Raw genomic sequence first — 23,505 nt, forward strand, 5'->3', positions numbered from 1 at the left:
GCAGAGCAAGAATAAACAGGTTGGGATCAGCTGATGAACAATTGACGGGAAGATGGGTTGATCCGCGATGAGGTCCCGTAGCAGCTTCTCGTTCTCTTCTATATATGTGCACAAAGCATCGATCTGATCTGGGCCGAAGGGCGTTTGTATGGAAAATCCAGAAATTTGAAAACACAAAGAAGATATCACGCCCCAATCCAGTTACATCCAGCCCGACACAAACACACCAATCAGAAATCCCGATCAAAAAGTGCAGAACAATACACAAGTTGAGATGAACATCACAAAAAGGAAGTAGTTGAATAGTACACTCACTCACCTTAGCGCAGTTTCCAGCAATTACTCCTTGTTTTATCTGTTTGATTCTGAATTCAGGTTGTATAGATATAACGATGGAGAAGTCCAGTAGAGACGACAGAGTACACTTCTAACTTTATTGAGATTAAGATGGGACGAGGCGGAAATGGAAGGAACTGGTAAATGAAGGTTATTATTTGTGTTTAGGCGAGAAAAATCCGATACCTTCCTTGGTTTTCTCCCAATTTTGTCACTCAACGTTGACGTCTAGATTGAGGATGAATTTTGCGTTCCGGAAGAAATTAAAGGTTTGATGAGGGTTTGGATCACTTTCGTTTCCCTTTTCTCTGCCGTGATTTAGTTTTTGATCTAAGTTCCAAATCCTTGGTAACGGTGCAAAGACCTCCTCTGATCCGGTCTAGTCTCCCGAATAGTCTTCTTCAGTATTGGATTGTTGGTACCTTGTTCATCCACAACACCGTCTTATCCTCTATACAGACCGAACAACTTTTTTGGATCCCTATTAATGATTGCTACTAACACTCCAAAGGTAATAACCCTAGCCTTCGGCGTCTAGCGGTAGTGAAGGGTTCGAATATGCGGTAACGGTGGTTGGAGTTGGGAAATGAAAGGAACAAAGGACAGAGGACAGTCCTAAAAGTGGGGAAGGATAGGATTGATCTAGATGTTGATGGAAGGATGGGCGGGAACAGGAGCTTTGTGTCGAGGTACAGACAGGGCTGATGGTAAACAATGATTGTGCTGTCTGATAGATCGAGAAAGAATGCGGAGGTGATTGTATCTTCATATGCTTGTTAGAATCAGGTGATCCTCCTGTGCAAGGGGTTTCTTCTGAGCTTAGCTCTTCGGGGCAATAAACGTTAAATCAATGAGCTACTGGGTAGATGAGCTGCCTGTCCAAGAGCGTCCAAGCGGTAACCTGGAGATTGATTGAGATGACGAATCTGCCGAAGAAAACGATTTCCATACCAGTAACCCACTATTGTCTGACCGTCCAAGCAGCCTTCCTAGGCAGGCCAGCTCAATGACAACACCTTGAGATCTAAATGTCAAATAAATTTCTTGATCCTGACGTGTGTATATGGGCGTGTGTGTGAGTCGAGTTGAGGGATGATGGACGATACCTCGTGTGGTCGATCTCCTTTGAAGAAATGTGATGTTAAGTGAAGGTGAAATCCAAAGGAAGGTGTTTTCCGCACTAGCCGCCGGGAACAAAAGAGAAAAAAGAATGGTTGAGTTCTATCGAGTGGGGGAGTAGGGAGGCAATCTCGCTTCGAGTGATCTGGCAAAACGATCTGTGATAGTTTGGCAATACAAGCAATCTCCTCGGACTGCTATAATGGATTGAGGTGGGAATGTTTGTCCGGAATGTCTAAATTATAATGTTCGGACTCAGACGACCTAGCTCGTGATGAGACAATGCGTGATTACGTTGTTTGTTTGGACAGTCTCGATCAACCTTTGTTCGATCAATCAGGATATTGGGATCACCGTGCTCGTACCTGGTACCTATGGTAAAGACCAATACGTTGATCACTGATGCGTTGTGTTCCGGATTGCCGTCCCGTAGATCCTTTGGAAAGAAAGGGTCAATCGCAAGAGGATGTTCCTGTACCGGTGAGATCGTGCGCGATGATAAACATGTATATATTCGGTCGTCCAACACAACAAATGAGTGAATGAGGTTGTTTTGAGTTTTTCAATTATTGTCAGGTTGTCGTGCCACGAACCCTCCTTGAGCGATCAATATGGTTGTATCCATGCAATGTTCCTGCGAAAATCGATTACTGGCTTGAATCGTATTTGCAATCGAGGAAACATCCAAATCGTTCAAGGCCGTTTTGATAATCGTGAGTCTTCAAGATATGTCCGGTGCTACAATTGTATGAGAATATCAGGCAAGTCAGTCTGTTGTCTGTTTGAGCTATATTAAGACAAATTATGTATCGGATATTGACCTCGCAGTGTTTGATCTTGGGACTGACTATTTAGAGTCTATCCACAAGCCATGAAACATACGAAGATATATACCAGTCAAATCAATGAGGAAACTTACTTTGACTGATCAACTGAGGTACACTCGTATGGTGATTCTACGGATGACCTAGGCAATAGATCCTGATTCGCGTACCGATTTCCAACAAGTTGTATCTATTGCAATATGCTGTTGATTCGGGGTATATAGAACCTTTTAAGTTAAGTTGGAGCTTTGGACAAAGTTGTCGTTCCAATAATCTGAATATGAGTAGATTGAGAACAAATCAAAATTCCTATAATTATGGAGGAGACATAGAAACGTTGGACTCGATTAATCATATACTAGGTTCGTTCCTTTTTCTTCCTCCTTCTTTCTTCTTCTTGGTATCGTCTAGAAAACGTGGAGTGCAGCGGCAGAGTGTGAATTACGACTTGTTTCGAGTTAAGCTAAACGAAGTTGAAAGAAGGCAAGGGGAATGGAAATACCGTACCGGATTCGTACCCGTACCGAGTTAGTCGCCTGGCTTCGCCTCGTATCTTTAAAAGATTGTATGTATTTTGGGTTCTTATCCCGAGGTTTCCGATTATTTGGAATTGACACGGGAGTATGATACGGATATAAGTGCTGTAGGTAAGGTAAAAATTTACACTCAAATGTTTTCTCGTGTTGCCTATCACATGGGGAGCTTTCTACTTCGACTGCCCTTCGTCCTGATGGCAGTTCAGGTTCCAGTGAAATCACCTCACTCAACACAGTACTCGAGTATGCGAGGATCGCTGTAATTTCGGCTTTTCTCATTCTATCGAGGTACAACATAACACTACTTGAATATACTATTGCACCCTATTCCCCAATTGTCTATCATATTACGTCTTTTCTCGAACGGTATCTCGTAAAGTTGAGCAGAATGCCCTGATGGGCTTGTGAACGGAGCAAAATTAGGTAATAAAGTTTGTAAGATAACCGAAATCAAGTCGCTCCATCTTTCCCCTTGTAAACCGAGTGTGAGAGAACGTCATGATTTAACCAACCTTCTAGGCTCGAGTTGGGGTCAAAACCAAACACGGTGAGTCAAGTTAAGTTTGTGGCTTGACGAGCAGGTGGGCAAGGAATGTCACTCGGAGTTAACTTTCCTTGCGCATTCCCTTTCTTCCAGGTTCCTGACCTTCCGATCACCTTCTCTTTGTAAACTCGTCTGAAACTGTAAGACCAGATAAATCCACTTAATTACTCTGATAGCAGGGTCGTTCCTATGTATGGCGTAAGGACACTTGGCATGCATACAAGGGAGGCTTCGAGGGTTGACGGACCGTGCTTTACCGATACGAAAAGGTCATGGCGCATTCCTGAACTAGTTCCTAGTACCGGTCTGGGATCCTGGGATGATCAGAATAATCTAAAACTCTATCTTTCACAAAAACCCTTAAATAGAGCACAGAGTGTATAAGATGTTCATGCCATGCTCATGATTGATATTTGCAGACTCACAGCGGAAGCATCGTGCACATCATGTAACTTGAGCGATGGCGGCGAGCAAACGCCGTTGTTCATTCCCGACAACGTCAAGCGATCTGTCGTCGGCATAGCCGTGACCCAAGTCGAAGAGATGCAAGCAACAGTCTTACGTAGATTATCGGAGATCCAGTTGAACCATCTCCCTACAAATGAAGCGCTCTCTCGTAAGTGCAAAGCGCTTCTTTTCGTTGATGATGCCATTGTAGGATGTTGAGCCGAATTTATGTACTGTTCTGCCTGGAATCGGCTGTGAAACTATCATTAGGATCATATAAAGCCTGTACGTACGTCCGATTCATCGGATCTGATTCCGTTCACGATTCAAATGCCGCCCAATACATGCAAGAGTACATTGTTTCTCCAAATATATACAGTCGATCCACACATACGGCAGCTTCAGACAACGGAATCATATCGTGTAGATGGCCATTTGATAGTCATCCCTAAACGGGACTTGGACATGACGATTCCGCAAGGGCGACATTGCCGTCACCAAAGCTTGTACCTACAAATTGCTATGCTTTTTGAACCAAAGCGAAGGCGCCGTGAGCGGTGAGCGGCACCCTCGTGTTTCGGCAGTACTTTGGGAACGAATCGATAATGCCGTACTGCATCGTTCCTAGGTGGATTGACCTCTCGTAACTGACAGCCGAGATCAACCCAGGTTGAGTGGTAAATTCAACTATGAGCAGGTAGTCAAATTGACTTGTTCCGCCCAAAAGCACCGCAACAGATAACGTTAGTCAAGCCCAATCCACATCATCTCGGTCCGCTCAAATTATGAAGACTCGAGGGCTGTAACTTAGTATTTCTACTCGTCGGCAGAATCGCTAATTACATCTCAAGCGAGTCGGTACACCGAAGGTTTTCCCTTTCCTTGATACCCAGCGCACAGCACAGGTGAACCAGATCATCTGAGGCGTGGCGGTCGGTTATAGGCGGATGGGATGAACAACAGTGACTCACCGGCAAATGCTATGAGGTATGAGATGAGATTGTACGTCACGATTACGAGGGTGTGCTCGAGTATTGAGTCAGTGTCGACATGGCGTTCTATGTCTGTACTTGTCTTCACCGCAAAATGGTATTGAGGATGTCGTGACTCAACTACGGACATTGCACGTCGGTCGACGTGTAACAAGAACACCCCCTCGTTCCCGCCTACAGTGGTCAGAGGCCCATCACTGGCTGCCATTCCGGACGTCTGAGAGTTACAGAAAACGAACAACGCCTTATTTGTGTCTGTGAGCAGTCAAAAATATATAGTACATACAGCCATGCTATCCGACTGCATCGCCGGAGCTATATCACCAAATGTATATAATGACTGTTCTCATTTACCATAGAGACGGTACACAGTGAATGGATGTACTCTATGAACACTTTTACGCCAAGTTCAGAATGGCCTTAATGGGGGCTAAACGTGTGTCTAACAACACAATCTTAACGTAATCAAATCACTATCTTCCTTCTACCGTCCACCATACCTCTACCAGGAACTACGCCCGAATTATTCATAGCCCTCTTCATGAATTTATCCTTCGATGCCTTTCCAGCAGGTCTTGCCGATACCTTCCGACGGGGATCTATGAGCGGCGGTAAGGATGTGGTGGAGGGGTTGAATGTGGGCGGTAAGATTTGCAAGGTGGTTTTATCACTAGAAATATAGAAGAAACATATTAGAGTAATCCAAATATATGATGTGCACGTGTACCTAGGGAGGGACAGGGAACACGTCGAGTGGGAAAGCAAGACCTACGAAATTTTCTTCTCTGTCTTCTCCTTGATCACCTTTCTCCTCTTTTTACTTCTCTTCCCGGCCTCCTGAATCTGCTTATTCAACTCCTCAACTTTCAATTGATTGTACTCCTTTTTGGCTTTTTCCAGCTGCTCTGCTCGGGCTAATACAGCTTTAGATAGTGGTTTTGGTGCACCAGGTATCAAATCCCATTGGGTTTCATCATCCTCTTTTTGCGGTTCACCTGAACTTCCCGACTCCGAGGCGGAATCGGATGACTCTGGGTCCTCTTGACTGACTTTCCTCTTCTTCTCCGCTTTCTTGGCATTACTTGGACCACCTGTGCTAGTACTGCCCTTGGCTCGAGATTCAGCAGCCTCCATCATTGCTTGCATAGCTGCGAATTTCCCTTTTAACGATTCATCTATTTTGACCGTTGACAAATCTTCGGAATCATCCGTTTCGTTCCCTTCTTCTGGATCACCCTCTTCATCCTCCGAGTCGGTATGGAACGACTGTTGATCCTCTTCTTCCTCTTCCACGCCCTCATCCTCACTTGCTTCTTCTTCGTCGTCGTCCGCATCTTCATCATCATCTTCGTCCAATTCTGAATCATCATTTGACGCTTGAGCCATAGCAGCTTCCATTCTCCTTCTCAATCTCTTTGTCTCCTCATCTTCATCCTCATTGTCTTCTTCGGACTCTGGATCAGATTTAGGTTGACGTATCTTCTGGGACTTCGACTTGGGGGGATTAGGTACATTCTTACCCTTTCCTTTACCTTTGGTTGACGATTCAGCTTTAGCTTGTGAGATAGCTTGAGAACGAGCTTTGGCAGCTGCTTTTCGGTTTGCGTTCAGCCTAAGGCATTCCATTCCATCAATACATCAGTTCACGAACATGTGACATTTTCCTTGACAACTTTTCGGAAGTGTTATGTTGGTAAGATGCTTTCACTTACGCAGCTTCCCTCTCCGCAATCCTCTTCTCCTCCTCCATAGCCCTACTCATCCCTACAGCTTCAGGTGCATCATCATCGTCGCTATCTTCATCCGTCCACTCTCCGTCTTTCCCCTCTTCTTGTATATCCTGGTTCCTTGGTGAGGATGTAGTGGCGTTCACTTGATCGATGGTATCGTCGTCGAAATCGTCGAAAGTGAGCTTTTTACCTGCTGAAGGTTGGAGTGCTATAGCTCCTTCGGTAGACTTCTTCTTGGCCATTGCGATCGGTATTAATGGGGGATTATGTGCGAAATATATCAGTGGATCGTGTTGTATACGTATTGCAAGAGATATGTTATATCTGGATCGTACACAAGCACAAGAGAGAGATGGACTGATTTTTCCAACTTTTTCTCAAGATTTGTTGTGATTTGCCACGCGACAAAACCCTGAATCAACTGGATTCCCACATTACTCGTATACTGCACAAGATCATACAGTCTACACATCATGCGAATCAAGTCTACATGCAATTATCTTGAATCCACCAGTCAGTACCTGGAGATGCATGGTCATGGTCATGTTAATCTAGGATGTATATGTTCGTCGCCCTCTGGTTCTTTCGCCTTTCCATCCTCATTAACCGTTATTGGCAGGTTACTACCTAATCCTCCAGATAGATCTTCGTAAAAATCAGGTGTGAGACCCTACAAGCACGACATACACAGAATCAGCACAGCACGATACACCTATTGCTACTAGGGACTCCACGTACAGCTTTTAACCTGTCAGCAGCATTGAAAGGTCCTTTGATCTTTCCTCTGAAATTGGCGAATACTTCTGCTCGGAAGGTAGTTATAGGGTCCACACCTTGTTTTTGGCATCTAGACACACCCGAGTTCAGTCAGGACTCTTTTTCGTTATTGGGGGGTCATCAAGTCATCATTCAGAGAAGGATTGTAACTCACAACCACGTAAACCACCTATGTCCGGTAGTCACGTCTATGACACGCAGCAATCAGCTTATATTCCTGTGGATACACTCCATCTCCGAGAAAGTGGTACTCACGCGTAATTTCATCAGCATGGATGATTTCCAATACCCTACTACTCTCCTTATCACCAGCCGCCTGGAGTTTAGCCAAAGTCAAAGGGTTCATATCGATCCCTCTCGCTTCGGCGACCAGGTGAATGATAGCTATTCGAGCAGAGAGTGAGTCGGCAGTTTGAGTAGCTGATTCCCATAATCCCGCGTGGACTATTCATACAATCAGAAAAGTCAATTCTCACCTTTACATGTATTACATGTACTGTGGGAGGATGACTTACCGGTATGTGCACCAAAATAGGATCCCAGTTCCTGCAATAGATATCCGAGGAATCAGTAAGATAGATGAGAAACTCTGGGACAATTGATCTCTGACTCACCACCAACCTCCTAGCAAGTAAGGTATAATGCTTCGCCTCATCCTCAGCAACTTTCGCCCAATCCGAGAAATACTCCACAGGTAATCGTTCACCATTGTTGGTTGTGAAATCTGCGAATCTAGCTATGATATCCCACGCCAAGTCGATAGCGTATTGCTCAATGTTGGCTAGAGCGTGTAACATCATTATACGTGATTTCTCGGAACCACCTTTTCCACTGTACGAATGGGTTTACGGAATGATCAGCATGTATTCCACATGATAACCCGAAATTGGCAAATAGAAATCTAGCATAGAACTCACCGCCTAGGTGCTTTACCAGGAGCGATCATCTCGACCTCCCTCGGAGGCTCATCTAATAATCCACCTTCTTTTTCCCTCTCCCTCTTTATCTCCCCGACAGTCGGTCTGATAGACTTCAATTTCCCGGCACGCAGTCTCATAACAGCTTCTCTAGTTAGGAGACATTTTAACTCTGGATTGCTCGTACGTAGAATGAGATGGGCAAAGCCCAATAAGGTGTTTGGTAGATCGTCGGGTAAGATCGCGGCTGATTCGGGGAAAGAGGTTCGGGAAGAATGATCGATTTCTTCCGCAAGGGATAATCGAGATAAAGATGGAATAGGTGGATCCAGGAATTCTAAAATGATGATAGAACAAGATAAGCTGGTTGACGAAGTGGAAGAGTGGAGAATCACTTACCCTCACTCACGCCTCTCATTTCTACCAATTCCCATTTCCGCTGTGGAGCGGATGGAGAGGGATGAGGAGCTTCTACCCATACTTCTGCATCTTCTGCTATACCCTTCACCTGCACTTCGTAGGTACATGCTTGTAAACCGGTAGCTGAAATGGATATTAGCGGCGTTATGCTGATCTTCAGGGCAGACACGTACAGCTCGAACCGTCTTTGAGATCTGCACAACCATGAAATATCAGTTTACATAGCACCGTCGAGCTGGAATTCAGCTTACCAAAATCATATTGATGCCATGGGCAAACTATCATATGGCTCATCAGCACCGGCCATTTCTTATAGTATAGTACCCACCAATCGCTTTTGTATCTTCTATGTCCTCAATCTCAGCATGACTTAGTGGTGCACCCAAATGAGGACATGTCTCTTCCATACAATACAGCTCTGGAGCTTTCCAAGATGGTCCAGCTTCAGATGATGATACAGATACATCGTTGGTTTCCGGTTTATTGATTCTGAATAACAGTAATCGATGGTATATTATAGGCGGATCAACGGTTCGGAGGGAAAGGTGGAACCGGGTATGTGTGAACGTCGCTTTCAGTGGGCATATCCTATAGTTTTAGAGAAAGATATCAGGATCTGCTTCTTGTGTGACTGGCTAGGATATGCATACCGTATGAATTGTTTCATGGTGTTCATCATTGGTCATGTATTGTAGATGAGCAATTGGAATTTGCAAAACCGAAACAAATTTCAATCAATCTCCATGTACCAGTCTGACCCAGCCTGCAGTACGTGTAACATATCAAAATATTTCGAATGTCGGACATGACCGCCGATATGGTGACTATCTGATCTGAGCTGATCGGTTGGGTTTATTGATTCGTCATTTCGTTCGATTCTGATCGATCTGATCTAATCTCACATCCCTATCATCGATCATACCATGTCGTCAACATGACAAGATGCAATATCGATAATAATTTAAACAACGCGATCTGATTGTATCACGTAAATACATTCACAATCGACGATCAGATCAGAAGAAAAGTAATGTTCTCAAAAATTTACCGCGTCATTTGGCGTCATTCATGCAGAAATGCTGACCAAGTTGGGTTGTTTGTTTACTGAATTGGATTGATTTGTGACTGAGATTAAAGTTGGATCGATGTTCAAGACAGAATGACGAAATGGTAATTGATGCCAATTGATTTCAAAGTAAGGTATATATATACCTGTACTCATCCAGTTCACCTCGTTTCTCTCTCTTTCTCTCTTCTCATCAACACTCAGTCAATCAAACAAAGAACACATTCACAATGTCAACTGAACCTGGACACTCCAACGCTGAGACCCACACCAAACTTGATGGATCTCCTGATCGAAGATTCAAAGAGGTGAGTCGAATCTATCCTTCAAGTTCTTGCCATGATCGATTTGGTATATGCTGATTTGTGATGATCACTTTAGCACGGTGGTGGATCACACGGTGCTCAAGGTCAAGGATTTGAAGAGGATGGTGATGGAACTTCAAGTTTAGTCACTGAAGGTACCGGTGAAGATACTGGTGTTTACAAGTGAGCCCTTACTAGAACTTTCACTCAAGGGATACACCTCTACGATGCACCATGCTGATGATCGTCCATGTGTCAGACCAAGTGAACACGGCGGTCAAAAGAAGGATGGTTCTTCCGATGCACGTAAGTAATTTACTTCCCACACAGTATATCAAGCAGGCAAGCTGATATCGCCGTCGCATATAGGAGTGAGCTCCGAACACGGCTTCGGTGGTGACAGAGAGAGAGCCTCTGCGGAAGGTCAAAAGGGTGGTTCGGCAAGTTACGATAATGGCGGATTGACCCAATAAGTCGAGTGGCGCAGTAGTATCAGAAGTATAATATGTAAACAGAGATGTATATTCGTGAGAAGTTCAGGCCAGCTTCGAGCTCGTTTGGCCTTCAAAGCTTTTTGGTTGTACTGGGACAAGCACCCAGGCCAACTACCCATCATCGTCGATATGATTGAGTGCCTGTCTCACGCCAATGCTTTACTGGGTATATCGCTTGACCATACCATCGATGCTGACCCCCAACATGAAATGTGTTACATCACTGACCCTCACTCATGCTAATATACAACAATGGACTATCGAAGAGACTGCTAAGCTTAACCGTCCTTCCTGTTCACCAACAGAGGTCTGAGTCATGTTCTCCAATAATTCTACTTCTTGTTTTCACAAACAGTCTTACTAAACTAGAGCTTGAGGCAAATGGTACCCGGTCTCCTTCACTAGTAAGTGCGTCCAATGGGTGCCCCAGCCGGTCGGCCATATCGACTGATAATCCACCAAGCATGAATGACACCTAGTCAAGTGCATCAAGAATCAGCTTCAACTCCACATAAACTAAGTCTCAAAGGGCAAGAATCATAAGCCACCGAAACGTAGCGTCTTGAGAAAAGAGAAAAAAATCACATTCCTTTCCCGGCCCCCTCTTTCCTCCTCGGACTGATTTTACGAACAACGGACAACTCACCAGGTATCCAACCCAAAATCCAAAGTAAAATGTTGATCAGTACGTCCGCACTACATCCTCTCTTGAAGAAGCTGAAGCAAGTTCAGAGTCAGCTGAAAGCTCATGAAGAAAGAGGAAGGTCGGAGGAGTGACTAAGGAAGAGATGACGGATGGAGGTTAAGGGCTGAAACTCACACTGCCACTGGTGGAAGGAATATCGCGAGGAAGTAGAGGAACACATCGCCGGTGGCTGAACACGTAGGGCAGTCAGTGTATATATCCTTCTCAAAGTGCGAGAGACGGAAGGACAGGAGAGCGAAGGGGAGAGGGGAGAAGGGAGAAGAAAAGAGATGTCTTCGAAGCCGGTGATATCAAATGAGAACTTACAAGAAGGTGGTCCAGCCATACTGATTGACGTCTAAACTTGTATGAGGTGTTGTGAGAGTAATATAGCTCAGAGTTGTGTGTAGATGTCGAGTTGGACGTGAACGTGATTTCAATTTGACAGTGAGACACGAAGAACCAAGTTAATGAGTACTCGGGTATTTATACTTCAATCTTTGTTTGATCTTATCAGTGAGTACATACAGCATGACGTCATCTCGGTCACCGCAGTGACCGAGCTACAATAGCTAACTTAAACCTCCTCGAGTCATAGAAAAGCTGTGAACTGTGAGCGAATGACGGTTCATCGATGCAGTGCGAAACGGAGATGCTACGCGAAGGATTGTCGACTCCGTCGATGGCAGATAAACCTCCGAGGTGCAATCGACCAACCTAACCGTACAGATACGTTGCCTGCATTCAAGTCCGCACCTGCGATAAACCTCATACGAGTAACATACCCTATAGATAGACACCTAATTATCTATCAAGTCTAAATTTTTAGAAAAAATGAATACTTTACATAGTGAGTGCGAAAAATGGGTATCATCGAAGAACGACGAGAAGGGGTATATGTTAATTGGAAGAAAGAACAAGAGATCCAAAAAAGCAAGTTCAAAGGAAAAGAAGAAGAAGAAAAACGAAAACTGATTTTATAGCTGCGTCGTATGAAACTCATATCTATCCACTAATTTTTAACCTTTGGATCTAATCTCTGTCAACAAACACCTGAGGTGCATTGTCTACCATCCACTGTACGCTCAGTGCTTTCCCGGCCATATCGCCGAATTCCCTATTGGGATCGGCCGATCTCATCAATGTAGCTGCGCCCAAAACCATCACATTAGCATTCCATCAAATGCAATCTCTCTCATTCATTGATCGATACGTAGACAATCAACTCACGTCCAAAGACCACACCGAGATTCTGAGAAGTCATGAGATTAACACTCGATTGAGCTGTCACTCTGTTTAGATGCAACATCAACGTTTTCAAGGTGTTGTAATGTTCTTTGGGGAGTTCTTTCAACAGCGCACAAAGAGCTGAATGTTTGTTATTGGCATCTCGGATACCTACAACATCGCAAAGCATCATCAGCTCGTGAATCTCTTGAAACGATCCATCCTCTGAGGTGTTGGGAAACAGGCTGTTTTGGTCAAGGAAGGCTAACTCACTAGCGGCGGCAACGAAACTCTCATGTAAAGCATGAGTCAATAGAGGATTAGGTAAACTTCTGAAATAAGTCTTCAAGACCGAAGTGACACTCGAAATATCATTGAACGTTTCCAGATCTGTCAAATCGAAAGCATCGTAATCTCCTCTTTCGAATAACTGAGTGATCTGTTTCGATTGCGAAGACCCTCCCGTCTTTCGATAGATCCCTTCATATTCCATGCCTGCAAGGTGGAAGATGCGTTTAGTAAAGCGACAAGGTCGAGTAACGATCCATCCATGATCAGGTAAAACAACTCACCAACTGCTTCAACAGCATTGATACATTTAGTCACGATACCAGGTATGGGGGTTTTATCCGCTCCGACCTGTTCAATTAGATCACGACCGAACATTGAGGGGGCTAAAGGCAACGAACATCAGCATCTTCACCGGTAACTTTTGTTCCTTCTTCATACTCACGTAAAGGCCCATCGAGGTTCTCAATCGTACCATGCCTACTACCCGTACAGCTTCGTGGTAATTTCTCGGCACATTTCGAGTGACAGACTATGCCGCAAGCTAGGAACAATTCAAGATGTATACTATTAGCATATGACTCTTCCCCGTGAGTTGAGATCCAGAGTCTATTTTCGCCAAGACAATACTCACAAGAACATTTGACCTCCTGCAATCCCCACATTTTCTCCTGACATAACTCGCACCTCGTCAACCTCATCGTGGAATGTTGATTGAAATTATGATCTCTCAGACCAAACTCCGTCGAAGGTCTCTGTAAACCATTCCCACCTGCTCCTCCTCCATTGGCACCTCCGGGGACACCATTCGCTAAGCCTAGTCCAGACATGTTTACGCCCAAACCGGGATTACGGAGGTTGAGGTTTGAGGTGGGTAGATTGAGTGGTTTAGATATCGATGCCGAGACAGAAGAGGAATCAGGTCCTTTGGAAGACTTATACCATTTGAACCTTCTAGCAGGAGCAGCTTCGATAGGCTCGGGTTTAGTCACTTTGACCACTCTAGCCGTCTCTTCAGGTACTTCCTGTAATGTAGCGGAAGTAGCCAAGGAAGATAAAGATGGTGATCCAGATGAATGAGTTCGACCACTCGCAGAAGATTTATTGAATATCGTGGTAGGTTGTCTAATTCTGGATAAGTGATCTTGCACAGATTCAGCTTGTCTAGATAGTGAAGCATTCAATTCGGCTAATTCTTCATTCTTCGCTGCCAATGCTGCCGATTCCTCTAAGAAGGATTCTTTCGTTTCTCGTAATTCAGCGATTTCACGTTGAAGCGCTTCTCTCTGAGCTGTCAGCGGTTCGAGCTCTTCTCGGTATTGCTCTTTGATGGTGTCAAGCCGGTTAGTCAATGATCGACTGAGAGACGAAGCTCCGTCATCACCGTTGGAAGATTCGACACTGAGATCAAAGCAGATGAATGTAATTCAGCATCGTTACTCGAACCATGAAATTGGTAAATATCCTCACCTTCCCCTTCTTGCACTTAGCTCCTCGACCTCAGCAAGCGTCATATCCCTTTGAGCTCTCAACCGTGATATATCCCTCTCAAGTCCCGTTAAGCTATTGACAAGATCGTTACTTCTTCTTCTCATATTCTCCGCTCTTCTTTCATCTCCTGAGATGACGCTCAGTCGAGCAGTTTGAGAATGTACTTGAGCACGTAGTCTCGAGACTTCAGCTTCGAGTTCTCTTCGATGGGCCAGCTCTTTATCGTACTCTTCTCCTGCTATAGTCAAACCTTCAGAATATTGTTGACTTGTACGCTACAAAGGTCGTTAATTCAAAAGTTAGCTATCTCTTCAAGTCCACACTTTCCAATCAACGTGATCACATCGAGGAAACACATGTCAAGGGAACTCTTAACCCACCTTAGCACCAGTATACTTATTCTTCAAGCCCGTTATCGTATCCCTTAATTCCTCTATCTCCTGAATCACACCCGACAGCACCGTCAGGTCCACTTCGATCTTATCTTCCTCTCGATGTTTCGCGCCAGCTACCAATTCTACTAGCGTAGCGAACGATCCGTCGCCCGTACCATATCTGGAATTGATCGATAGCGTACTATCAGCTGAAGGCTGTCTGATCCGTAGCATTTGCGGTGTCTGCACTTGGTCGTTGGGTGATAATCTCGATCTCGAAGGCGACCGGGAGGTGATAGCGTCCAGCGATCCAGAAGTCGTCGCAGTACCAGTCCCAGCAAGTTGTGATTGTTGGTCCGCAGCAGAAGATAACATGTCCATATGTGGGGACCTAGCTAGAGAAGGCGAGTTTCCTCCTTCGTTGATCGACAATGGCGAGGAAGGTCCACTACCCCCTTCTTCCGCTTTGACAGTCACGACTGATTCTCCGGATTTATTATTATTGGTTATCGTATCTGTCTTAGGCGATTGATCGATGTTATTGAGGATCACCGCGAAATCAGGATCGGATAATGAGAATGACATCGGAGGCAAGTTCGGTGCGTTTAATCGAGGTGTCGCTAATGCTCCTTCGGAAAGTTGGTTGCTTGACGGTTGTTTAGATGGTAGTCCAGATGAAGCAGTATTGTCCATGCTTGACTTCCTAGAAGCTGAAGATTCCTCATCTTCAATTGTCGCTAATGGCCTGGATCTACTAGTACCAAGTTGATCAGGTAGAGAACTTGTTCTAGGTGGTGGTCCAGATACGTTCTGGTCCGGTGTTGACCTCCCACCCCCTCCGGCAGACAACTGTCGCTCTTTGAATGGGAACATGTCGTTCCCGGGAGATGGCGAAGGTGTCGTGGGTGATCGTAAAGGTTGTAACCCCTGCGCTTGCTGTTGCTGTTGCTGCTCCGCTTGCAAGTCTGTAAAAGACGCTCGCAATGGCGAAGGCGGCAAAGGTGACATTCTGGGTTCAGCATTAAATGTTGAATTCTGGGGATCCAAATTGAACGTCATCGCGGGGTTGATAGATCGTCTCCTATCAGCTTTACTAGTCGGAACGTTCAATCCTACTGGTCCTACTCCCAAGCCAACGTTTTGAGGTTGTTGTCTGGCCGATGGTCCTGCCACAGGTACATTTACAGGAGAAGAGGTGTTGAGCGATCTTGAAGACCCTAAAGATGGGCTGAGTGCATGTCCAGGATGAGCACGACCTTGAGGACTATGTTCAGAATCCATAGATCTGCTATGTGGCACGCCACGAGCAGGATCAGATGGCGAAGCGGGTAATGGAGTGTCCTCAGCTTCGATGATTCTTCGATCGGCGGGTGAAGTCGATCGTTGAATTGGTCTATCTACACTCAAATCTCTCTGTTTCTCCCTTTCTCTCTCGCGTGAGGACTCTCGTTCAGAAGCATCTTCAAATGCTTCTCCGGCGTTAGGTGTGCCAATACCATTAGAGGGCGTATCGAATTTACCAGAGTTGAAGGAGTTCGGGGTAGCGGATGGAGAAGCGAGAGGAGAGTTTGCAGTTTGAGCAAGAGACATTGAAGATGGTATACCTGGTGTGGAATGAAGGAAATTTCCGCTTGGTTGCGCAATGGGTGAAGTCATCCCGTAATCATCATCCTTCTTCTTTTCTTTGTCCTTCTCACTACCATCTATACCCTTCTCTCGCCTCTCTTGCTCCCTCGCTTCTTTCTTAGCTTGCTTCTGTCGCTTGTGTTCAGCATGGCGTCGACTTCGCGCCACTCGCTCGTTGTGACATGCCTAGACATGATCGTCAGTACAATGGTCTCTGCAATGACCAAGAGTGTAATAGCTTACCATGCAATATATACCCTGACTGGTCTTGGCAAATACCAGTTCTTCTATACGTCTCTTACACGTTCGACAAGTGAAGCAATGAGCATGATAAGATTCATCACCCGTCATAATAGCCTCTTCAGTGATGGCTTGCTTGCACACGAAGCACTGAAAGAAGGGATGCTTTGTCAGCGTTGTCCACCAAATAAAGATTGCCTGTATGCGAAGAGCTGACTCACCTGATATGAGCAATTGCCACAGACTGGACTACCATCTGATAGCAATAGCAGATTCGTATCCGCTGACACTTTGTTCTTGCACTTTGCACACTTGAAGCAATCTACGTGCCATAGTGATGATCTGGGAGTGTCCAACATTGTAAGCTATACGAAATGATATTTTCGAGATGCGGAAATGGTTGAATCAATGATAATGGAGGATAGGACGAAACATTACTCACCCAAAAGCAACTACGACCCCACCGCTCTCCTGATCGATAACCTCATGACACCCCCCGCATTTCGCGTCTAGATCACCTAAATTCGGCAGACTATCTCCCGTCTTCGTCGTTGCATGTTCACCGCCGCCATTTTTCAGATTAGTCGGATCGTGGTAAGTGGATCCATTGATAGTTGGTGTAGAGATGTTGGAAGGGGATGATACCCTTGGCGATAGAACTGTAGGGGCTGAAGTCGACGCTGAGGGTTTTTGAGAGTCTATCGAGGGAGAATGAGGATTAGGGTGGGGTATGGGGAATGCTACGGACGATGGTGAATGGGAATGCGAATGGGTGGAGGATGATGCGCTGGGAGCATCGAGTGGTAGCGATGATGACATGATTATGATATCTCTATATTCTATGTCTGATGGATTCTAAGCGTTGAGATATTTATCTATGGAGATAGGTCATTTGAAATGGATATTGATGTTGATGTATATCGTAGGAGGTGCGTGTGAATGTGAATGAGATGAAACAATGATCTATGTCCAAAGGTAAGGCGATGCTGTAAGCTGAAGGTGAGTGAGAGGTTCCTTTACCTTCCTCTCTCTAGGACGACAATCACAATGACCAATAAGTTAATATGGAGATCGACAAGGTGAGAGAGCCAGAACAAACGATGTTCAAGTCCAAGCGTGAGTCGATTGATATTGATGGAAGACGTCGTGTCGCGTAGTCTATGATCTATAGTATATTGCTGATCTCCCCAATCTATCTTCTGTATCCCTATTCTAATCCATCGATCTTATCATGAGCTTCCATCCGGTGATTGATGGAGATCAGACAAGTTGTCGACGCGTTAATCCCCAAGATCCAGAGTATAACTGTGGTTGCGGACGTTGTTTTTGTTGATACTGTGGTCCAACTTCGCAGTCAGAATGAAGTGTACCGTGTATGGTGTACTGTGTATGGTGTAGATGGTATGTGCGCGTACCAGTGCCAGTCGAACGTCCAAGCTCAGATTCGAGATCAGCTGATTTCCGTGGACTGTGTATCCGTATTCAGTTCACTCTTCAAGGCAGTCGGTATGATCAGGTCACTGCTCGTGCTTTTCGGTCTTGTCTTTGTCGTACCAGGATATACAAGGAGAGGAGTGATAAACTAAAGTTATTCCTATTCAATTGAAATTGACGCAGGTGCAAAGCCGATGATCCGTTTTGATTTTGTTTCACCACGAGTAAGCTCTTGGCTCGAGTTCGCCGTGGATATCCGTTTTCTTCGAAAGTCGTGTAACGTGTATGCTAGTCGAGATTGCAATGATAACAACAACAACAACAACAGATCCCTCTATGTCTATCTGTATCTGTCCATGTATGCTGCTGATATGGTAGTGGATGTGCCAAAAGGGATCGTGATGCTAAAATGTTGCCTAATAGCTTAATTCACCCTGGCTGGGGTAGTTAAAATCGTCGCGTCAGTACGAAAAGAAAAGAACAATAAGATACTGTACTCGTATATACCAGTCACCACCCATAGACGCGTGACCTTAGGTGGGGGGAAGGATCAAATTATTTGATATATACGAGAGATTTCAAACCACCAAATTTCTCCGTCCTTAAATTTCATTCTTGCTGTTTCCTGTTCTCTTCTCTTCTCTTCTCATCTTATAAATCAAGAAACAGTATGCCTGCTATACAATATGTGAGTCAATCTTCCGCTAGTTCCACAATCCTCCGTTCCACTCGTCCCACAGTACATATAAAGATGAACAAGTTATCTTCAACCCACCTACGTGGAAAGTAATGCTTTCACAAAGAGGTATACAAAATAATAATCACACTGAAAATTCTGAATATATACTGTTGTTCTCTCTCCTCGTCGTCATAGACCTTGCATCTTCTGGGCTATAAACATATCAGTCAAGAAAAGAATGATGCTGACGATGATTGTTCTTGATACCTACAACAGATTTTCGCAATTCCACTTTCATATCGTATATATCATATGTCATTTCATGCAACACTCAACGTCCATAAAACACAAATACAACCCACCAATTACAATACACATACAAATCATACGATCAAACCGTTCGTCGCACCCGGACTGATCTTCTCCACTTCCTCTATCATTTCCTTGTAAAATGCTTTAGTAGCTTCTATCCCGTTACCGGACGATAACCAGCTACTCTCAGAGTAAGATGGACCGCATTCAGCCCAGTACTAGGGACATGAACATGAACATCAAATATCAGCTCAGACTCCAGTCTCTCTTATGATAATCCGATGTTCAAAGATCTCCCTTTCTTTTTCCCTGATCACTCATTCTGCTATTCATCACACACATAAAGATGTTACTCACATCATAGCTCTGATCCGCCTGAGCTACAGCTGAACTAACATTTCTCGCTCCTTTCTCAGCACTTCTCGCATTGAGCAACATGAATGGTGCTCCGAATATGTAAAAGGCAAGATTGAAGTTGAAATCCCTGCCTAGGTTCGTGATTGCCAATCCTGGACTGACAGTTATGATATTGATTGTAGGAAGTGAGGGAATAAGAGACCGGGTGATCATTTGGAGGAGTAACTATACATGATCACCATTATCGTGAGAATTATAAAACCACATTTCCTCCTCGTCATTTGCTGAAATCGCAATGGTAAATGGATTTGGTTTTGGCTCACCTTTGATATCCCGTAAATCTGTTTATTATCGTACCAATCTCCATTCTTCTCGTTGAACGCCCGAACGATCGATTTATCTTCCTTCAAGGAGCTCTCAATAAGCTTGACATCGGCAGAAGCGTGTACTCCCGAACCTAAGAATAGGATCTTTGGTGCAGGTGACTCTCTTAAGAACGGTAAGAGGTTTAAAGATAGCAGGAAAGGTGATAGGACGTTGATTTGGAATCTACATGGTATAGCATCATAACATGATCAACATCTAGTACTTCTGGAACGAACGAGGCACAGGACAGAGAAGGTATTTACTGAAAATGTATATGAGACAGATAACTTACGTTTTTTCGTAGTTATCTTTGGTGAATTCTGGTGGTTTGCTGGCATTTCCCGGATTCGCTCTACATGTAATGGATTTTTATCAGACAACCATTCTCTATTCTTGTTCTTCATTATATGATGACACACTCACCCAGCGTTATTGATGAGTATATCAATCTTTTCCACTCCTCTCTTTCTGAGCTCATCAGGCAATACCTTGATAGTATTCAAATCACATAAATCCAGAAACACTATCTCCGCTTTTAGATCCGGATGAAAAGATTGTAGTTCTCCTAAGATCTTTTCGGTCGATTCGATTGATCTCACACATAAGATCAATTTTGATGGCGAAGCTTGAACGAAATGTTTGAGTGATTCTAATCCTATACCTGTTGATTCACATTCCTTATCAAATCAGTTTGAATTTCCCACTATGATCATGTCATGTCCGTTCGACTCGCCTGAATTTGCACCCGTGATCAATATTACTTTACCCTTTAGGTAATCTCCCTTGGGTGCTGGGGGAAGTACGGTCCATTGTCTTCCCAAGAATGTCCAGATGGTCATGATGGATCAGTAAGGCTGTCGAATATGCTATTAAATCTGATGTTGGGGTCACTGGCTGATTACTGCTTTTATACTCTTACTTGCACGGTTGGGATTCTTGATTCGGGGACAGCGTTGCCGAGGTGAGCAGTACGGCACAGTACAGTACAAATACTCGGAGCTGCTAAGATTGTTGCACTTCCTTTGGGGTCTATCTATCGTCAGATACCACTACCTCAGTCATGTTGTCATTCGAGATTGCCGAGCCGAGGTGGAGGTCATCCCGAAAGTTGCGAGGTACTAACCCACTAACCACTAACTAGATGGATTTCACTGTGTTTCATCGAGTATCTACACGTATGGACTGACAGAGCATAGTTCCCGGCTTAGTATCTTGCCCTCAAACATAACTATATGATGTCCTCGATCCACATTTCGAAAAGCGCTGGACGATTCACCCGACTTGTCAATACTCGTACCAGACAATTCGCTTCATCTTCAAAATCGACTAGCTCCCTGCCTATCGTTCCACTATGGATCAACGGGCAACCCCTCGAATCCTCTTCAGCAGGTGAGGTCGTACACAGACATCCAAGGACGGGTAGAGAGACCTGTCAGACTGTGGTAGCTGGAGAGAAGGAAGTGTGAGTTTGTCTATTATTCTCAGAATTGCTCAAGGCGTAAAACACCAATATTACCTCACTATATACCATATGAAAGCTCGGCTGACCGTCGAGTTGGGATCAGGAACGATGCGATTATCTCTTCCAAGACTGCATTCGGAGAATGGAGGGACGTTACTGGCTGGGAGAGGAAAGGAATCTTACAGATTGTAAGTTCAACCTTTTCACTCATACTAACTCAACTCTCGTGGGGAATGACCAGCTAATTTCAATGGTATGGTATGATACATCTAGGTTGGAAAATTGATCAAGGATCGTTCAAAAGATCTGGAAGAAGCACTACGTGCCGATAGTACTTTCTCGGATCTGGTAGTGAAGAAAGATCAGGAATCTGCTTTACATCTATTAGAAGGTGCTTCTCATACGTGGGTCCCAGCTGTTTACTGAGATATATAAGAATATCTATTCTAATTCTTCTGTTTTTCTGGGTTCGTTATACAGAGCAATCTCAGTCGAGGTGAATATCAAGGACGCTCATCCTCATATCCCCCTTGACCAGCTATCCATTCGCCAGAAGCTGACGATGTTGAGGTCATATGAATCATTGTTAGGGTACCATACCTCAAACTGTGGATGGGAGCTTCTCAATGGTCCTTCGACAACCTTATGGTCCTGTATTGAGTATACCTGCGTTCAATTATCCTCTGACATTAGCTCTGAGGAGTATAGGTGTGTTTTTGTTTCGTCTACACAAAGTCACCCAATTCATCTAGCTGATCGTAGTTTTTGATCTAGCGTACCCTCTCGCATGTGGAAATACCGTTCTACTCAGAGGTAAGTTCAGAGTACGAGACATTACATCAGAGTACACGTGCGCCTTGAGATACTCCTCGGATCTGTATCATAGCAGGACTGAAGACGATCGTTAACGATTGGAGATGGAGCTGGAGCTGGAGATGGTGGTATTCGAAGCTGATCATAGATAAATAGCCTCACCTCTCTTACCTCAATTCTTCCAGCTTCTCGGTCCCTTATTCCAAGATGCAGGTTTACCCAAAGGCGCTTTACAGATCTTGAATTTCTCTGAGAAAGATGTGGCGGAAAGGATAGAGCAGATCATCGCTCATAGGGATGTTAGGGTGAGTGGCTCCAAATAAAGCTGACACAAGGAACATAGCTAAATCCCACATATGTGCTCTTTGCCAACAGATGGTCAATTTCACTGGATCGGTGAAGTTGGGTAAGATCCTAGCTGCGAAATGTGGACAATACTTAAAGTAAGTCATGTCATCTACATCGATCATTGACGTAAATTTGAAGAACAAGCTGAATATGAGGATGTGTTGGCAGACCATCAGTAATGGAATTAGGTGGGAAATCAGTAGCTATAGTCTTACCTAGTGCAGATCTCGAATTAGCTGCCAACAATGTGAGCAATCTCTCAATCTTCATCTCATCCGCTTTGTAATAGAGAATTTCAGCTGATGTTATATCGTCATGATAGATCCTCTTCGGAGCTTTCTTCAACTCTGGACAAGTTTGCATGTCCACCGAGCAGGTATTGGTTCATTCGGATATTGCCAACGAGTTCGAGGAAGTGTTGAAACAAGTTGCAGAACAAGCTAAATGGGGTGAACAGGGTATGGAGATGGTCAGACCTGGTTCAGGTGATGGTGCGAGGGATCTATATGATAATGCGATAAAGGAGGTGAGTGGTTTGATCTTCCAAGACTAAGACTTATATAGAACATACACAGAACACAAACTTCAACTTCCAAGTCATGTTTACTGATGATTCTTTGACACTAGGGCGCCAAGGTATTATACTCTCCCTCAAACACTTCTTCTACCTCTTCTACCTCTTCTACCTCTTCTACCTCTTCTACCTCATCAACTTCCTTTCCTCCTACTATCTTATCATCCCTCCCAACATCCTCCAAACTATACATCGAAGAATCATTCTCCCCACTTCTCTCCCTACATCGCTTATCCAGCACAGCGGATATCATCCAACATGCCAATTCGCATCCTACCGGTCTCACTTCATCAATATTCACGAACGATTATAGGGAAGCACTGGACGTGGCTAAGGAGCTTGAGAGTGGAGCTGTACATGTAAATGGGATGACGATACATGATCAACATAATTTACCACATGGAGGATGGAAAGATAGTGGTTATGGGAGGTTTAATAGTAAAGGCGCTGTTGAAAGTTTCACTCAGACGAAGAATGTTAGATTCGTGAAAGGGGATAAATTCCCTTTGGGTCTGATTTATCAGGGATTATAAGTTGGCGTAATAGATAGCTTTGTAGCTATAGGTAGATTTTGTATAGCATTGAATTAGCATTGGGCGATAGACCGTCTTCGTCATTTGGAATAGTATACGAAAGGGAACGGAGAGGACTTTGGTTTGATATTTGATATCTGACATCTGACAGAAGATCGACAGATTGTTCAAGTTTGTAAGTTGTAGATA

General features: G+C 44.4%; 7 protein-coding genes across 7 annotated transcripts; 2 read left to right on the forward strand and 5 right to left on the reverse strand.

Moving 5' to 3' along the window:
• Window positions 1-5,263: 5,263 nt before the first annotated feature.
• On the reverse strand, window positions 5,264-6,770 carry L199_005282 (uncharacterized protein; the record flags this gene model as incomplete). The annotated part of the gene is made up of 3 exons (XM_064890994.1): window positions 5,264-5,468; window positions 5,571-6,410; window positions 6,511-6,770. 3 exons carry the CDS (start codon window positions 6,768-6,770, stop codon window positions 5,264-5,266), a joined length of 1,305 nt encoding a protein of 434 aa, XP_064747066.1.
• Window positions 6,771-7,069: 299 nt separating this feature from the next.
• Window positions 7,070-9,318, reverse strand: L199_005283 (uncharacterized protein; the record flags this gene model as incomplete). The annotated part of the gene is made up of 12 exons (XM_064890995.1): window positions 7,070-7,198; window positions 7,267-7,375; window positions 7,460-7,493; window positions 7,561-7,749; window positions 7,821-7,851; window positions 7,920-8,136; window positions 8,223-8,559; window positions 8,622-8,765; window positions 8,816-8,836; window positions 8,894-8,920; window positions 8,971-9,230; window positions 9,293-9,318. The coding sequence occupies 12 exons, from the start codon at window positions 9,316-9,318 to the stop codon at window positions 7,070-7,072; spliced, it is 1,524 nt and encodes a 507-aa protein (XP_064747067.1).
• A 620-nt stretch (window positions 9,319-9,938) lies between these two features.
• Window positions 9,939-10,486, forward strand: L199_005284 (uncharacterized protein; the record flags this gene model as incomplete). The annotated part of the gene is made up of 4 exons (XM_064890996.1): window positions 9,939-10,016; window positions 10,090-10,196; window positions 10,273-10,319; window positions 10,383-10,486. 4 exons carry the CDS (start codon window positions 9,939-9,941, stop codon window positions 10,484-10,486), a joined length of 336 nt encoding a protein of 111 aa, XP_064747068.1.
• Window positions 10,487-10,908: 422 nt separating this feature from the next.
• Window positions 10,909-11,538, reverse strand: L199_005285 (uncharacterized protein; the record flags this gene model as incomplete). The annotated part of the gene is made up of 4 exons (XM_064890997.1): window positions 10,909-10,982; window positions 11,154-11,224; window positions 11,328-11,382; window positions 11,520-11,538. The coding sequence occupies 4 exons, from the start codon at window positions 11,536-11,538 to the stop codon at window positions 10,909-10,911; spliced, it is 219 nt and encodes a 72-aa protein (XP_064747069.1).
• A 686-nt stretch (window positions 11,539-12,224) lies between these two features.
• Window positions 12,225-17,257, reverse strand: L199_005286 (uncharacterized protein; the record flags this gene model as incomplete). The annotated part of the gene is made up of 11 exons (XM_064890998.1): window positions 12,225-12,340; window positions 12,423-12,590; window positions 12,693-12,914; window positions 12,992-13,093; window positions 13,153-13,251; window positions 13,342-14,108; window positions 14,178-14,473; window positions 14,579-16,384; window positions 16,442-16,588; window positions 16,660-16,780; window positions 16,881-17,257. 11 exons carry the CDS (start codon window positions 17,255-17,257, stop codon window positions 12,225-12,227), a joined length of 4,221 nt encoding a protein of 1,406 aa, XP_064747070.1.
• A 1,677-nt stretch (window positions 17,258-18,934) lies between these two features.
• On the reverse strand, window positions 18,935-20,425 carry L199_005287 (uncharacterized protein; the record flags this gene model as incomplete). The annotated part of the gene is made up of 6 exons (XM_064890999.1): window positions 18,935-19,081; window positions 19,221-19,445; window positions 19,544-19,769; window positions 19,879-19,938; window positions 20,010-20,247; window positions 20,320-20,425. 6 exons carry the CDS (start codon window positions 20,423-20,425, stop codon window positions 18,935-18,937), a joined length of 1,002 nt encoding a protein of 333 aa, XP_064747071.1.
• Window positions 20,426-20,821: 396 nt separating this feature from the next.
• L199_005288 (uncharacterized protein) lies at window positions 20,822-23,316 on the forward strand (the record flags this gene model as incomplete). The annotated part of the gene is made up of 11 exons (XM_064891000.1): window positions 20,822-21,048; window positions 21,152-21,236; window positions 21,322-21,452; window positions 21,529-21,544; window positions 21,639-21,756; window positions 21,823-21,861; window positions 22,018-22,166; window positions 22,237-22,304; window positions 22,378-22,456; window positions 22,532-22,735; window positions 22,837-23,316. The coding sequence occupies 11 exons, from the start codon at window positions 20,822-20,824 to the stop codon at window positions 23,314-23,316; spliced, it is 1,596 nt and encodes a 531-aa protein (XP_064747072.1).
• Between the last annotated feature and the right edge of the window lie 189 nt (window positions 23,317-23,505).

This window comes from Kwoniella botswanensis, chromosome 1 (assembly GCF_036426115.1).
Source record: "Kwoniella botswanensis chromosome 1, complete sequence".
Lineage (NCBI taxonomy): Eukaryota > Fungi > Basidiomycota > Tremellomycetes > Tremellales > Cryptococcaceae > Kwoniella > Kwoniella botswanensis.